This window comes from Tachyglossus aculeatus, chromosome 11 (genome assembly GCF_015852505.1).
Source record: "Tachyglossus aculeatus isolate mTacAcu1 chromosome 11, mTacAcu1.pri, whole genome shotgun sequence".
In the NCBI taxonomy this organism is placed as follows: domain Eukaryota; kingdom Metazoa; phylum Chordata; class Mammalia; order Monotremata; family Tachyglossidae; genus Tachyglossus; species Tachyglossus aculeatus.
Window position 1 is genome coordinate 41342990 of NC_052076.1, and position 15697 is coordinate 41358686.

Genomic DNA, 15697 nt, shown 5'->3' on the forward strand with positions numbered 1-15697 from the left:
CATCCTCTTTAATAAAAAAAAAACTGGGAACGTATGAGTCATGCATTTCGTTGTCAATCTAAAAAACTAAGGAATTAAAAAGGTACAATTTACAGAGAACATCTTTGTTTTCATGTCAAGAATTTAAAAAGATACTTTTCATACTGCCTAAAAAGTAGCACTATGTTCAAAGAGTAATGAGGGATTTATAGTGTGCCTATTATTCTACTCTATATAATTCATGAATCAGATAAAACACTTACCCCCTGCTAAGTCTATCTCAGTACTCCACTTCAATAGAAGGGCCCTGGAGCTTTCTCACACCTCAATAATCCCCAGCCATAAACTTCAGATTCCCTAGCAGCACCATCCTGACTACAGGTTCCAAGAACTGGTTCATCATCATCATCATCAATCGTATTTATTGAGCGCTTACTGTGTGCAGAGCACTGTACTAAGCACTTGGGAAGTACAAGTTGGCAACATATAGAGACAGTCCCTACCCAACAGTGGGCTCACAGTCTAAAAGGGGGAGACAGAGAACAAAACCAAACATACTAACAAAATAAAATAAATAGAATAGATATGTACAAGTAAAATAAATAAATAGAGTAATAAATATGTACAAACATCTATACATATATACAGGAGCTGTGGGGAAGGGAAGGAGGTAAGATGGGGGGTGGAGAGGGGGACGAGGGGGAGAGGAAGGAAGGGGCTCAGTCTGGGAAGGCCTCCTGGAGGAGGTGAGCTCTCAGTAGGGCCTTGAAGGGAGGAAGAGAGCCTCCACATCCTTCTATATCTTGATGTCAATTCCAAATCTAGACACCAAATCACTGTATTTTTAGATGTCCACTTTTCATTTTGTGAAAGTGAAAAGGGGGGCAGGGGGGCAGTTAGGGAGAGGAGACAGTTGGAAGAGGATGAGGACTGAGCATGGACAGGCTTCAGGGAGCAAGTATGCCAGAAACTGGGGGTTTCCTCAGCCCTGCTGGGGAACTCAGATCACAACAGAGACCCAAAAGGAGCATGTCAGAGAGCTCCTATGATTGCATTTATTAAGCTGTTACTATGTGCCAAGTACTGTTCTAAATCCTGAGCTAGATGTAAGGATATCACACCAAATAGTCCCTTCTCACAATTCATAATTTTGCAGTTGCAAAATTGGCCAAAGTATGAACTCTGAATCTGGTTTATTTAGAAAAAGCAATTTTGTCTTTATGAACCATTTTTCAGTATATGAAATTTAATGCTGTAATTCTGCAAGCCAGAAGCATGTCTATAGCTCTCTAACAATTCTGAACACAAATTCTGTGCTTAGCAATCAGAGCAGTGCTAAATAAAATTAAATCTGAGAGAAGGAAAGAAGAAACATGGCCTATTGGAAAGAGTGGCCTTGGGAGACAGGGGATCGGGGTTCTAATCCTGGCTCTGCCACTTGCCTGTTGTGTGACTTTGGGCAAATCACTTCACTTTTCCGTATCTAATTTTTTTCCGTCTGTAAAATAGGAATTATATAACCTTTCTCCCTCCTACTTAGACTGTAAGCCACAAGTGGGACAGGGATTGTCCCCAACTTGATTATCCTTTATCTAGACTAGTGCTTAGTACAGTGCTTAGCACACTGTAAGCAGTTAAATACCACAATTATTAATAAATGCGCATTGTTGACATCTAGGATGTTGTCTGTCTTGCCCTCTGGAAGTCTGGATTTCAGTAAATATAGATTGATAGTTTAAAATCAAAATGTGGTTCAACATCTTTAGTGATTGCCCTATAAACTAGCCTTATTTTCTTCTTAATATACATGTTTTGTGAATTAGAGAAATTCAATGACTCTGCAATATTTAACTACGTTTTTGTGTCTCTTAGGTTTGTGCGGCTGTGTTCCAGACTGCTGTTGCCCTTTTTTTTCCCCCACAGCTGATACGAGGCTAATAGGGCAATAGGACTAATAGGGTAAGCTAAGTGTCAGATGCTGAAGATTGGGATTTTAAAAAATGCACAGGGTCAAAAGAAACAGAATATATAGTTATGGCAGACTGCGGCAACAACTGAAGTGCATGGATGGAAGGGGGAAAGTATACTTGGAAAAAAAGTTGGATTTTTTTTCTCTAGGCCTGCATAAAGGCAAGCAATACACTAAGCCCCTAACATTCATGAGTATTGAGCCACAGCTGGGGAAACCAAGTTGGTCCCGCTTAAGATGTGCTCACTGATAATCAGATGGTCCTAATGCCATCTCAGGTTCTAATAGCTGCTATCAGTCATTTATAGCCACAGGCCAAACAGGAGGCACCAACAAAGAAGCAATCCTGGCTTGTCTGATTTTAGTCCTCCCAAGCCTCAATTGTAGCAAAAATTGCTATTCACTGGGACTATTTTATCTTACTCTATAACTCCACACAGGTGAGAGCAAAGAGTACTCCTTTCCCTTTTCCTCCTCCCAACTGCAATGAAGTTCATCCGGTGCAGATAATTGCAATGACAATGCTATAGGTGCTAATGCTGGGGAAAGGGAGTACTTTTTGTAGGGAGAAAGGGAGTTCTGGGCTAAATAGCAGCAGGACACGATACACAGAATTTCCCAGCCAGGATTCCAGGAGTTTGAAGGCCAGTGAGAGAGCTCTTTGTTAAGAGGAAGACTAACAGACCAAAGATGAGGGATCTTTAGATCCTAGGCCATATCAAAATATACATAGAGAGAGAGAGAGGGAGGAACAAGTTGAGACTCCTGGGTGAAGTGTCAGATGGCAAACTAGAGGCCTGAGGGAAGTTAGATAAGGCTAATACTCTTTTTCACTAGAGATGGTGAGAATGTTTTTGTCTCAGTGAGCATGAGGATTAACCACAGTACTGCTGTATATAGAAAAAAAAATGAAAGCACCTGATTCTGGTACTTTTGCAAAATTGCTTGTTCACTAACATGTTTTAGCCAGATGATGATACAGGTCTTTCTGGGCCCTTGTCTGGAACAGCAGAGGGGGATCTCAAGGCCACATCTACCAGAAACCCCTTAGGAAGTTAATTCCAACATTGCTCAATCCTTGGCATGTACGAGCAACCAAGCCTCAGAGATGTTAAAGAACAGGAAGACACCAAGAACAATGCCCTTTGAGATACTAAAACTGTTTTCCCAGAAGTTAGTTATAAACCACATCCAAGAAGTTTCAGAAAGCCAGGGACTATCCCGAGGAAAACAGAATAGTAGAAAACAAAGCATGTGTAGAGTGGCCTCTCCCATTATCAACAGTATTTATTAAGCTCCTACTTTGGGTAAAGCACTAAGTCTTTGGCAGAATCTGGTAGAATTAGTAGACATGATTCCTGCCCTTGAGGAGTTTAGTGTCTGGCAGGTGAAAGACACTAGAGTAAGTTACAGTTAGGAAGAAATAATAAATTTAATCTGTAATTTTATTTATTTCTACTGATGTCTTTCTCCCCCCAACCCCAGACTGTGAGCTTGTTGTGGGCAGGGAATATCACTGTTTACTGTACTTTCCCAAGCACTTAGTACAGTGTTCTACACACAGTAAGCACTTAGTACGATTGAATTTATTGAATGTTTAAGTGGTGTAGAAGAAGAGTCTAAAAGGTAGGTTGGAAATCAATCTTGGAAGACCTCTTGGAGGAAATGGGATTTCAGAAGGGCCCTGAAGATGAGGAGAGCTGTGGTCTTTAGGATGTGAAGGAGAGGGTACTCCAAGCAAAAGGAAGGTCATAAGCTAGAGGTTGGGATAGGAGAGACAAGAAGGAGACACAGTGTATAAGTTAGTTTGGGAGGAATGAAGAGTGCGAGCTGTGATGTAGTGGGGAGCCCCTAAAGAATGTCTGACCAAATTATCTTATTGAATAATATTTGTTAAGCACTTACTATGTGCCAAGCACTGTTCTAAGTGCTAAGGTAGATACAGGGTAATCAGGTTGTCCCACATGGGGCTCACACTTTTAATCTCCATTTTACAGATGAGGTAACTGAGGCATAGAGAAGTTAAGTGACTTGCCCAAGGTCACACAGCAGACAAGTGGCAGAGGCGGGATTAGAACCCACATCCTGTGACTCCCAAGCCCAGCTCTATCTACCCCAGCAATTAGTACAGTGCCTGGCATGAAGTGTTAATACCATGCGAGTTTTTGTTTAATGCAGTGAAGAATGGGCAACTACAAGAGAAAGGTTTTTTTTTTTTAATGCCATCATAGGGACTAATTTTAACCATTTTTCTTACACTTTAAAAGAAAAAGTCCCTAGATTTCTTTTCCCTACTTTCATGGCTCTGGGGGAATCTTTAAACTTAAACAAAATATATTAACTCCTTTCTGGTGTAAATAAAACTTGGCCAGGTGCCAAAGGGAAGATCTTCGGCACATCAGAGAGGAGGTAGGTGTGATTTTATTCAACAGTGGGAAGGGAAGGGAGAAGGTGCTACATTCATTCATTCAATCATTACACACACTAACCCCTTTTCTGCTCTAGTCTCCTTTTGGCTACCACTGCAAACCAGAGTCGTGCTTCAGGGATGAAGTGTCAGCTTCAAACCCAACTCGGTGACTATATTCCACCCAGTAATTCAAGCTGGTGAAATCTGCCATTTGTAAGAGATGAACTCACCATCATATAAGAACAGGACCTTCTGTCCCTTTGAAAATCCTTGTGACACCAAGTTATGAGAGAGTTTAAACAAGGCAGTGTTCTTTCTGGGCAGTATGAAAATACAAAGCAATTTGCACACCACACTGGGAGGGCTTTTAATAAGAGCAGCTTGGGAAGGAAACTACACACATGCTTTACATTAGCGTAACAGATGGCTTGGAAAGCAGAGCGGACTCCCAGTATGAAGCAGGCTGAGGTTTTCTGTTCCATGTCCCACCTGAAATATGAGGATCCCTAAGAACCCCATGAAATGCTTTGTGGCATAAATACAACTCAGAGTTGCTCATTCATTCATTCATTCATTCAATCAATCGTATTTATTGAGCGCTTACTGTCTGCAGAGCACTGTACTAAGCGCTTCGGAAGTACAAGTTGGCAACATACAGAGACGGTCCCTACCCAACAGTGGGCTCACACTCTAGAAGGGGGAGACAGACAACACAATAAAACATATTAACAAAATAAAATAAATAGAATAAATATGTACAAAATAGAGTAATCGATACGTACAAACATATATACAGGTGCTGTGGGGAGGGGAAGGAGGTAAGGCAGGGGGGTGGGGAGGGGGAGGAAGGGGAGAGGAAGAAGGGGGCTCAGCACCCCCACTGTCTTGTGAGTAATAATAATAATAATAGCATTTATTAAGCACTTACTATGTGCAAAGGACTGTTCTAAGCACTGGGGAGGTTACAAGGTGATCAGGTTGTCCCTCTAGGGGCTCACAGTCTTCATCCCCATTTTAAGATGAGGTAACTGAGGCCCAGAGAAGTGAGCCCAATGTTGGGTAGGGACTGTCTCTATATGTTGCCAATTTGTACTTCCCAAGCGCTTAGTATAGTGCTCTGCACATAGTAAGCGCTCAATAAATATGACTGATTGAAGTGACTTGCCCAAAGTCACACAGCTGACAAGGGGCAGAGCTGGGATTTGAACCCATGACCTCTGACTCCAAAGCCCGTGCTCTTTCCACGGAGCCAGGCTGGTAAGAGACCTTAGCTAAACTTATCGAGGTGTGACCACCGGAAATCCAGAACAAGGAAGGAAATGCATTTTAAAACCATCCGGCTCAGCAATTTGGGAGAATTTTGCAGGCAGCCATTGATATATATCCTGAAGAGGACAACTGCCCGTCCAACACTCACCTTCCCCCACAGGACTGAGAAAGCAATGACCTCATGGCTGGAACCAATCTGATTTTTTTTGGATGATTGGAGAATATGACCTGCTTCCCCAACACACACAGCGCTTCCCAAAGGACGGGAGTGGAGGGAAGCTGCTTTTTGCCAGGTCAGCACATTCAATGCTGCTGAGCATATCTGGGATTTGCTAACCACAGCCCGGCAGCAAGGAGAAGAGGAGAAGAAAAACAAAATTTAGAGGTTGCATAGAATTTGGGGCTGAGCCTACCCTCTACTGGGCAGCTCCGTTCATAACAGATGCTCATTTTCTTTAAGGAGAAAAACCTAGCCCCCTCATCCCACTGAAGTGTGATATACACATACCCTGAAGTAACCCCCAGAAACGTTTCTGAGGCGATTACAACCGTTTTACCGAACACTGGGAATCCTTCTAGGACAGAACAGAACCAGGAAAGTAGACTGTGAGCCCACTGTTGGGCAGGGACCGTCTCTATGTGTTCCCAACTTGCACTTCCCAAGGGCTTAGTACAGTGCTCTGCACACAGTAAGCGCTCAATAAATACGATTGACTGATTGATTGAAAGAAATGCATTTCTATGTCCATCCAGCTCAGAAATTTAGAGGAATTTTGGTAAAAATAGCTTTTGGCTTCCTTCCTACTTTGACACTTTGAGAAGCACCGAATACATTTTCAGAAGTACCGTGTCTTGCACACTTTTGTCATTTTAAAAATTTCTTGAAAAGTCAATTACACGAAAGGAGAATAACACCAATGATTTACCCACATTTTAAATGGCTTGCCTTTATTCTTAGTTTAATGTTACTACCAGTCACAACTTTTTCAAAGTAATAAGGGATATTTTCCGGGTGAGTTGAAGTTCCCTTCCACCCCACCCAAACAGGTGCTACATAATATAACCATTAGCAAAAAAAGTTATTGTGACTAGGAGGAAGATATGACTAAAGATGATGGACTACTTGAGCAATAGGACCCAATAAAAACTATTTCCTGCTGATGCCCCCCCCCCCAAAAAAGTTTTCAGAGTATTCACCAGTGGTGATCAGAAAGCTTCTAGGTTTTAAAAAATATTGCTTTAGGATTCAGAGAACCTCAGATCCGTTCCCAGCATGAGGAGGTAAAAAATCATACCGTCATACTTACTGAGCACTTACTACGTTCAGGCAGCACTGTTCTAAGCGCTTGGGAGAGTATAACACAACGGAATCGGCAGACACATTCCCTGACCATAATGAGCTTAAAACCACGAAAATGAGCATACTCCAGCTACTAAAATGCGACCATCAATTCATTACATAAACAAGGAATTAGGTTGGACTTACCTGTACATTCCTTTATAAATCCTTGGTATTCTGTTCCTTGATCTCCGGGGACAATGGTGGAACCATCATACTTAAAAGTCACCCTTTAGGAAGCGGGGGGAAAAAAATAATCAAATATTTGTGTTTCAATGGGGAAAGTTATTCCTCTTGGAACTTAACTGAAAAGCAAAGTCATCAGCGTGGCTCAATGGAAAGGGCACGGGCTTTGGAGTCAGAGGTGGGTTCAAATGCTGCCTCCGCCACTTAGCTGTGTGACTTTGGGCAAGTCACAATCAATCATATTTATTGAGCGCTTGCTGTGTGCAGAGCACTGTACTAAGCGCTTGGGAAGCACAAGTTGGCAACATACAGAGACAGTCCCTACCCAACAGTGGGCTCAACTTCTCTGTGCCTCAGTTCCCTCAACTGTAAAGGGGGGATTAAGACTGTGAGCCCCCCGTGGGACAACCTGATCACCTTGTAACCTCTCCAGCGCTTAGAACAGTGCTTTGCACCTAGTAAGAGCTTAATAAATGCCATCATTATTATTATTGTTATCCAGATAAAATGGAGAGGACTCACTTGGATTAGGGGGCCGAAATCAAGCAAGCCGGGGAATTGAGTTTGATCTACTGAGGTTAATAGCAATAAAAAAACCTCCCGCAATTTCCAGTTATTGGAGGGAGTGGCGGCGTTACCTGTGAAGTTAATCCCGATCCCGACCGAGGGGGACCGTGCGGAATTCCCTTTCCCCGGCCAGCTCCAGCTGGGGGAAGGCGAGGATTGGGAAGGCGGGCAAGCGGCGGAAACTCACCAGATGACATCTGTGCCATCGTCTCTTACGAGATTGTAGGCTTCTCTGCAGGCTTCTTTGTCGATCTTCGTTGCCATTTGCTTGGCGGAAAGGAGGAGGAAAACGGTCCAAGAGGGGAGGAAGGCGCTGGGAAGCAGGACCCGACGGCGGAGCTGCAAACCTCAGGGAGCCGGGCGGCGCGCGACCTGCCGAACCACCCGAAAGGGGAGACAGATGCTGGATGAGAAGGACGGACAGACAGACAGACAGACAGACAGAGAGGGAGGAAAGAGGGAGAGGGGCCAGTGAGCGAGCTTTGTGCCGCTCTGGCCGCTGCAGAGGGTTGGCCCGGCCTGCTCCCTGCCTACTCAATGAGCGGGGGAGGAGAGGAACTTAACCTCCGCACTGCCGGGCCGGGCCGGGCCGGGCCGAGCCGGGCTGCCTTGCGGCCCGGCTATTGGTCCCGAGGCCGGAGGAGGGGGGCGGGGGGCCGAGGGCAGGGGAGAGGCACCCGCCTTTCATTTCACTTCTGCCTATCAAAATGAAAAGCGGTTCAGCAACACCCCTTTCCGCTCCGGGAAGATGGTTTTTACCTTTCTCTCTCTCTCTGTCTCTCTCTCTCTCTCTCTCTCTTCCCTTTCCCTCTTCCCTCCCTCCTCCTCCTGTCTCTCCTCCCTTCTCCCTTCTTCTCCCTCCCTTTCTTCCTCCCCTTCCCTCCCTCCCCCTCTTTCTCCCTCTCTCTTCCTCCCCCCTCTCTTTCTTCTCCCTCTCTCCTCTTTCCTCTCTCCCCCTTCTTCTCCCTCCCCCTTTCTTCCTCTCCTTCCCTCCCTCCCCTTCTCCCTCTCTCTTCCTCCCCCCTCTTTCTTCTCCCTCTCTCCTCTTTCCTCTCTCCCCCTTCTTCTCCCTCCCCCTTTCTCCCTCTCTCTCTTCCTCCCCCCTCTCTTTCTTCTCCCTCTCTCCTCTTTCCTCTCTCCCCCTTCTTCTCCCTCCCCCTTTCTTCCTCTCCTTCCCTCCCTCCCCTTCTCCCTCTCTCTTCCTCCCCCCTCTCTTCTCCCTCTCTCCTCTTTCCTCTCTCCCCCTTCTTCTCCCTCCCTTTCTTCCTCTCCTTCCCTCCCCCTTTCTCTTCCTCCCCCTTCTCTCTCCCTCCTTCTCTCCTCTCTTCTTCCTCTCCTTCCCTCCCTCCCCTTCTTTCTCCCTCTCTCTCTTCCTCCCCCCTCTTTCTTCTCCCTCCCTCTCTCCTCTTTCCTCTCTCCCCCCTTCTTCTCCCTCCCTTTCTTCCTCTCCTTCCCTCCCTCCCCCTTTCTCCCTCTCTCTTCCTCCCCCTCTCTTTCTTCTCCCTCCCTCTCTCCCCTTTCCTCTCTCCCCCTTCTTTTCCCTCCCTTTCTTCCTCTCCTTCCCTCCCTCGCCCTCTTTCTCTTCCTCCCCCCTCTTACTTCTCTCTCCCTCCCTGTCTCCTTCTCTCCTCCTCTCCTCTCTCCCCTTCTCCTCCCTCCCTTCCTTCCTCTCCTTCCCTCCCCCTCTTTCTCTTCCTCCCCCCTTCTCTCTCCCTCCCTCTCTCCTCTTCTCCTCTGTCCCCCCTTCTTCTCCCTCCCTATCTAACCTCCCCTTTCCTCCCCCTTTCTCCCTCCCTCCCCCTTTCTCTCCCTCCTCCTCTTTCTTCTCTCTCCCGACCTTCCCCTCCTCTCTTCCCCCTCTCTTCTCCCTCCCTCTCTCTCTTCCTCCCCCCCCTCTTATCCCTCTTCCTCCCTTCCTCTCTCCCACTCCCTCTCTCTCCCCCTCTTTCTCTCCCTCCTTCCCCCTCCTTCTCTCTCTCCCTCCCTCTCTTCCTCTCCCCAAATCTCTCTCCTCCCTTTCTCCTCCTTCTCCCTCTTCCCCTCTCCCCCCCCCCGCCTTTTTTTTAATAAATTTCCTTCTGCAAAGCATTATTGGGACTTTCATATAGGTGATGCAACGGGCTGATGAGAGCAGAGGATATGCTGGAAAGGGAACCAGATCTTTTTTTTTTTTCTTTTCCAGGATTCCATTGTCTTCGGACGGCGAGGCTTCCGGAGTCCCTGAAAATTCAATTCTGAGCTTATAGGATGGGTGGGGGGAAAGCGAGCTGTTATCCTTCACATTGTCCCCCGAGTCAGACAGAGAGCTCGACAGACAGGCAGGGTTATAAGGGTGAAATCCAAAAAGGGGTGGCCGGGGGAAAACCCTGCTTTACTGTGTCATCACAAGGTGAAAAAGCCGTCCTGCGGTTTCTGGAAAAGAAGAAAGGGGGACAAGATGGAAAGATAGCCGACAGTGTAGGAGGCGACATTAGAAGCAGCTTCTTGGCCCAGGTAGGAGATCTGAAAGGTGTTTTGTTTCAATCAATCAGTGGTATTTATTGAATGCTTATAAGTGCAGAGCACTATACCAAGCGCTTGGGAGAGTAAACACAACAGAATTAGCAGACACAATCCCTCCCTACCCATAACGATCTTACAGTCTGAGGGGAGACAGACATCAATATGAATAAATGAGTAATCTATTATAAATTTGGTTCGCAGGAGAAGATGAAAGGATGTGAATGGACAAAGGTCAGTGTTCTACCCCAAGAGCCCCGTGGAGGCAAAGCTGCTGATAAGGGAGAAGTTTCTGGGCTTTATAGGGTGGTGCACTGTTAAAGATGTGGGTAGATAGTGTGTAGGCTTGCATTGTGCATGAAGGTGAACTTGTATTTCCACTGCTCAAGGTTATCCCCAGATCCAGTTTGACTTCCTGCTGGATGACTAGAAAAGTGGCAGTTCCTCAAGCTTGTTGCCAGTTTTTTCTCCTTTTTCCCAACTGAAAATCCTAGATGAACCTCTTTTTATGGCATTTGCTAAGTGCTTGTTATGTGCCAGACGGCTGTACTAAGTGCTCGGGTAAATACAATATAATTGGGTTGGAAACAGTCCCTGTTCCACACAGGGTTTACAATCTTAATCCCCATTTTGCAGAGGAGGTAACAAGCACAGAGTAGTGAAGTGCTCTTGACTGTAAACTCTAGCCCTCTAGACTGTAAGCTAGTTGTGGACAGAAAATGTGTCTGTTTATTGTTGTACTGTACTTTCCCAAGTGCTTAGTGCAGTGCTCTGCATACAGTAAATGTTCCACACAGCCTGCCCCTCACACCCTAGCTAAGTGCCTTAAGAAGTCAATTAACTAGGGTGTATTAAGTCACACTCGGATCTGAACTGCTTTAGTCACCCAGATTCCAACTCTGCCCCCAAATCCTCTGATTGTTTCTCAACTCCTCTGTACACAAGAGGTAGATTGGGTGTTAACAGTTTTAAGCCAGAACAAGTTTGCCTGACTTTGAGCACTGACCCTGGGGGAACAATAACCAAAAAAAAAAAAAAAAAAAAAAAAAAAAAAAAAACCCAACAACTCAGAAGTGAATTATAGATTTGCTCCTGCAATTTGGACCCGTTACAAAATGCAAAAGAAAACCACATTGGTTTTTGGCAGCTACATTAGTAATAATATAAAGTATCTTGTGATTTTAATGCTCAATCACTCAAGTGAAGTAGCATGGCCTAGTGGAAAGAGCATGGGCCAGGGACCTGGGTTCTAATCTCAATTCCTTCATTTGTCTGCTTTGTGACCTTGGGCAAATCACTTAACATCTCAGGACCTCAGTTCCCTCATCTGCAAATTGGGGGGGTTCAATAACTGATTTCCTTTCTACTTAGACCGTGAGCTGCTTGTCAAACAAGATTACCTTGTATCTACTCCAATGCTTAGCACAGTGTTTGATACATAGTAAGTGCTTAACAAATACCATTATTATTATTATCATTATTATTGTTGTTATCTTTCAGATATAGACTGTGGGCAGGGATTGTATCTACAACTCTGTTATGTTGTATTCTCCCAACTGCTTAGTATAGTGCTGTTGCACACAGTGAGCACTCAAATACTGTTGATCACATATAAGTGTTCAATAAATAGCATTGATTGATTTCCAAGGAAGGCTTGCATGATGCCTGGGAATCAGTAATAATTGATGACAGGTCTTCATAAAGGAAGCTTTCTTTTGAGTAGAGAGTGTTGGGGAATGAGATATGTTACATATAGATTAAACCATTTTGAGCCAAAATATAATTTGATCCATAAAAATATACACACTTGCTTTAAAAATTAGATACAGAACATGTTTTCTTTAATTACAGATGTCTGCTTGACATATTTATTGCTCTATTTTACTTGTACATATTCTATTTATTTTATTTTGTTAATATGTTTTGTTGGGTAGGGACTGTCTCTATATGCTGCCAACTTGTACTTCCCAAGCGCTTAGTACAGTGCTCTGCACACAGTAAGCACTCAATAAATACGATTGATTGATTGATTGTCTGTCTCCCCCTTCTAGGCTGTGAACCCGCTGTTGGGTAGGGACTGTCTCTATATGTTGTCACCTTGTACTTCTCAAGCGCTTAGTACAGTGCTCTGCACACAGTAAGCGCTCAATAAATACGATTGAATGAATGAATGAACAAATACCATCATTATCCCCTCCCCATCCCCCCCCCCCGCCTTACCTCCTTCCCCTCCCCTCCCTGATGAATGTGTCTAAAATAAAATTGAAAAGCTTCATCTTTGATTTATCTTTTCAAGGTCTGTGACCTGGATTCTACATTTTTCTCTCCGTGAGAAAATGCCACCCTCCTTAGTAATCAGCAGTTTCTGGTAAAAACCCTGAATTGACTTCTAAAAAGGTAAGTTTGAAAGTTGGTAGTAGTCTAGAAGTTGATGCCTGGGTTACTACAGAATATCCTGTACAATAGACTGGGAATGTTGAACCTCTTGGTATAGAGGGCATATTCATTGTCACCATAGCTCTGTGAAGAAGGTAGCTCCAAATAAGGCTAGGAAAACAGTCATCATATCCTCACTAATGACTGAATATTTTGCTCTGACTAGAAGAGCGGATCTCTTACCTCATCTCTATTACACACCTTAAAGCTGTGCTTATGGTGGCCACTGCTAGTGGCTCTGCCAGCTCAGTATGAACAAACATACACATTGCATTGTCTTTTTAATGGTATTTGTTAAGTGCTTACTACGTGCCAGGCAGTGTACTGAGCGCTAGGCTAGATACAAGGTAATCAGGTTGGACACAGTCCATGTCCCACATGGGGCTCACAGTCTTAGTCTCCATTTTACAGATGAGGTAACCGAGGCACAGACATGTGAAGTGACATGCCCAAAGCACAGAGCAGACAAGTGGCAGAGCTGGGATTAAAACTTGGGTCCTGATTCCAAGGTCCATGCTCTATCCACTAGGCCACGATGGTAATTGTCTCATATTCTGGAACCTTATGAAGAAATCCATAGAATAGAAAATCTGTCACAGAGTGGACCGTGACCACCTCCCTGACTTCTGACCCATGGCATTCCCCTCCCAGGGCCTCGAAAACACAGGCTTTACTTTCTAGCCGTGGGACTCGACAGAAGGAGCAGAGGCAGAGCGAGACAGGGTGTTTAAGATAACCCTACCTTTCATAAAGATATCTGGTACTGGCTGGGGACAGAACAGCTGAAAAACAAGCAAATGGTCCACCCAAACTTTGTAACTTAGGGGAAACTGACTGCAAGAGGGCATCACTGTTAAGCCTGGCTCTGACGTCACAATTCAGAAAACCCTTTGGGGACACCTTCTGCCACCAGAAGACCCTCTACAAATAGTCGGCTCTCACATTTCATTAGACGGTGCCCACTCCAGGGTTTCGGGGTTCAAACTGAACCATCTCGCCCTCAGACCAAGCTGAAGACCTCTTGCAACTTTTTAAGCCCCATTTTGTTCACTCCCAAGTGTACAACTATCAAGGAGGTGGTTTAGCCGTCGAAGATACCCTGCCTCTCACTGTGTGTCCTTTCACAAGAAAAATGGGGCTTCAAGGTTCTAAAATGTTGACCTACTGATTAAGGTACATTTTTTTCTCCCACCACTTTTATTTTTTGTAAGCTCATTGTGGGCAGGGACTGTTTCTGTTTATTGTTATATGGTACTCTCGCAAGTGCTCAGTAGGGTGCTTTGCACACAGTAAACACTCAATAAATTCATTCACTCATTCATTCAATCGTATTTATTAAGCGCTTACTGTGTGCAGAGCACTGGACTAAGCGCTTGGGAAGTACAAGTTGGCAACATATAGAGACGGTCCCTACCCAACAGCGGGCTCACAGTCTAGAAACACAACTGAATGAATGGAATGAAGATTCTCTATGATTAGAAAGGCCGTGTTGCCTCTTCCATCCTCTCTCTCATATGTATTTGTGTCATTCCTTTCAAGGCCATCAATTCCCTGTGCTTACTGAGCCAACATTTCAGGGAAACAACCTCTCCTGACAGGAAGTGCCTCTTACAAGTCCAGAGAGGAAGCCAGTTTGCAGAAGTGCTAACTCAGCAGATTAAAAGACTGGGCCTCCGTGACCAGGCTGACATGGAATGTGATTAGGAGCAGAAATGGCTGAAACATTCCTGTTTGGTTCCACCTCCCCTGACAAGGGGGAGTATCCATTCATTCAATTCAATCGTACTTACTGAGTGCTTACTGTGTGCACAGCACTGTACTAAGCGCTTGGAAAGTACAATTCGGCTACAGATAGAGACAGTCCCTACCCAACAATGGGCTCACAGTAAAGAGAGGACACCTAACTGGAGCACATCTTTGTATTCAGTTTTCAACATAAAGATCTCAAAACTTGTACATAATTTTGGCATAATATTGGCGGCGGCGGGGAGGGCGTTGAGGGGATTCAAAAACAAAACAGAAAGTATAGTTTGGCCACTAGTAATAGTGATAATTGTATCTGTTAAGCACCCATTTAGTGCAGAGCAATTCTAAGGATTGGGAATAAATACATAGATGAGAATTAGGTAGTAATAATAATTATGGTATTTGTTAAGTGCTTACTATGTGCCAGACACTGTACTAAGCACTGGGGTAGATACAAGCAAATCGGGTTGGACACAGTCCCTGTCCCACATGGAGCTCACAGTCTCAATCGCCATTTTACAGATGAAGTAACAGAGAAGTGAAGTGACTTGCCCGAAGTCACACAGCAGACATGTGGTGGAGCTGGGATTAGAACCCAGGTCCTTCTAACTCCCAGGCCTGGGCTCTAACCACTAGGCCCTGCTGCCTATCTATGATCCCTGGCCATCAAGGAGCTCTCAATCACCGAATAAAGGGGAGAGGAACTTAGCAACTAATACCTAAGGAAAGACAAACCAACAAGGACACAAACATAACATAAAAGAACAGCAAGTGCACAAACATAACATAAAAGATGAGAACAAAGATAATACAAAAAAAGGTAAAAAGCAATAAGAAACTATTTTTCTTTTATGGTATTAAGTGCTTACTGTATGCCAGGCACTGTACTAAACGCTGGGATAGGTGCAAGTTAATCAGGTTGGACACACTCCATGTTTCGCATGGGGCTCACAGTCTTAATCCCCATTTTATAGATGACGTAACTGAGGCACAGAAAAATTAAGTGAGTTGCCCGAGGTCATACAACAGACAAGTGGCAGAGCAAGGATTAAAAAAACCCAGGTCCTTCTGACACTCAGGATATCACTATGGATTAAAGAGTAGGGTTTGGGACTTTTTGCAAGTCAGAGGTCCATAGTCCACAGCTGCAGCCTTTAGTAACTGGCACAGCTATGGCCTTCCTTCATTCTATATTTGAGACGTTCCACTAAATGAAACTTTGGAATGTCCGCACCTGGAATGCTACAAGATGCTGTGGTTACCACAGATTCGGAAGGACGTTAAGCGGCAAGAAAAG

At 44.7% G+C, this 15697-nt stretch overlaps 2 protein-coding genes across 2 annotated transcripts in view; one reads left to right on the forward strand and one right to left on the reverse strand.

Annotated features, from left to right (window-relative positions):
- The window catches only part of COTL1 (coactosin like F-actin binding protein 1), a 42740-nt gene extending 34451 nt beyond the window's left edge, over positions 1–8289 (reverse strand). The window contains exons 1-2 of the mRNA XM_038754775.1: positions 7907–8289; positions 7114–7196 (exon numbers count right to left, since the gene is read on the reverse strand). Of these exons, the coding sequence (XP_038610703.1) occupies positions 7114–7196; positions 7907–7983 (160 nt within the window). The 5' untranslated portion in view covers positions 7984–8289. The remainder of the gene's footprint in view (positions 1–7113; positions 7197–7906) is intronic.
- A 5055-nt stretch (positions 8290–13344) lies between these two features.
- Positions 13345–15697, forward strand: part of KLHL36 (kelch like family member 36) — a 39165-nt gene continuing 36812 nt past the window's right edge. Inside the window, exon 1 of the mRNA XM_038754784.1 lies at positions 13345–13827. The gene's annotated coding sequence lies outside the window, so the exon portion shown is untranslated. The remainder of the gene's footprint in view (positions 13828–15697) is intronic.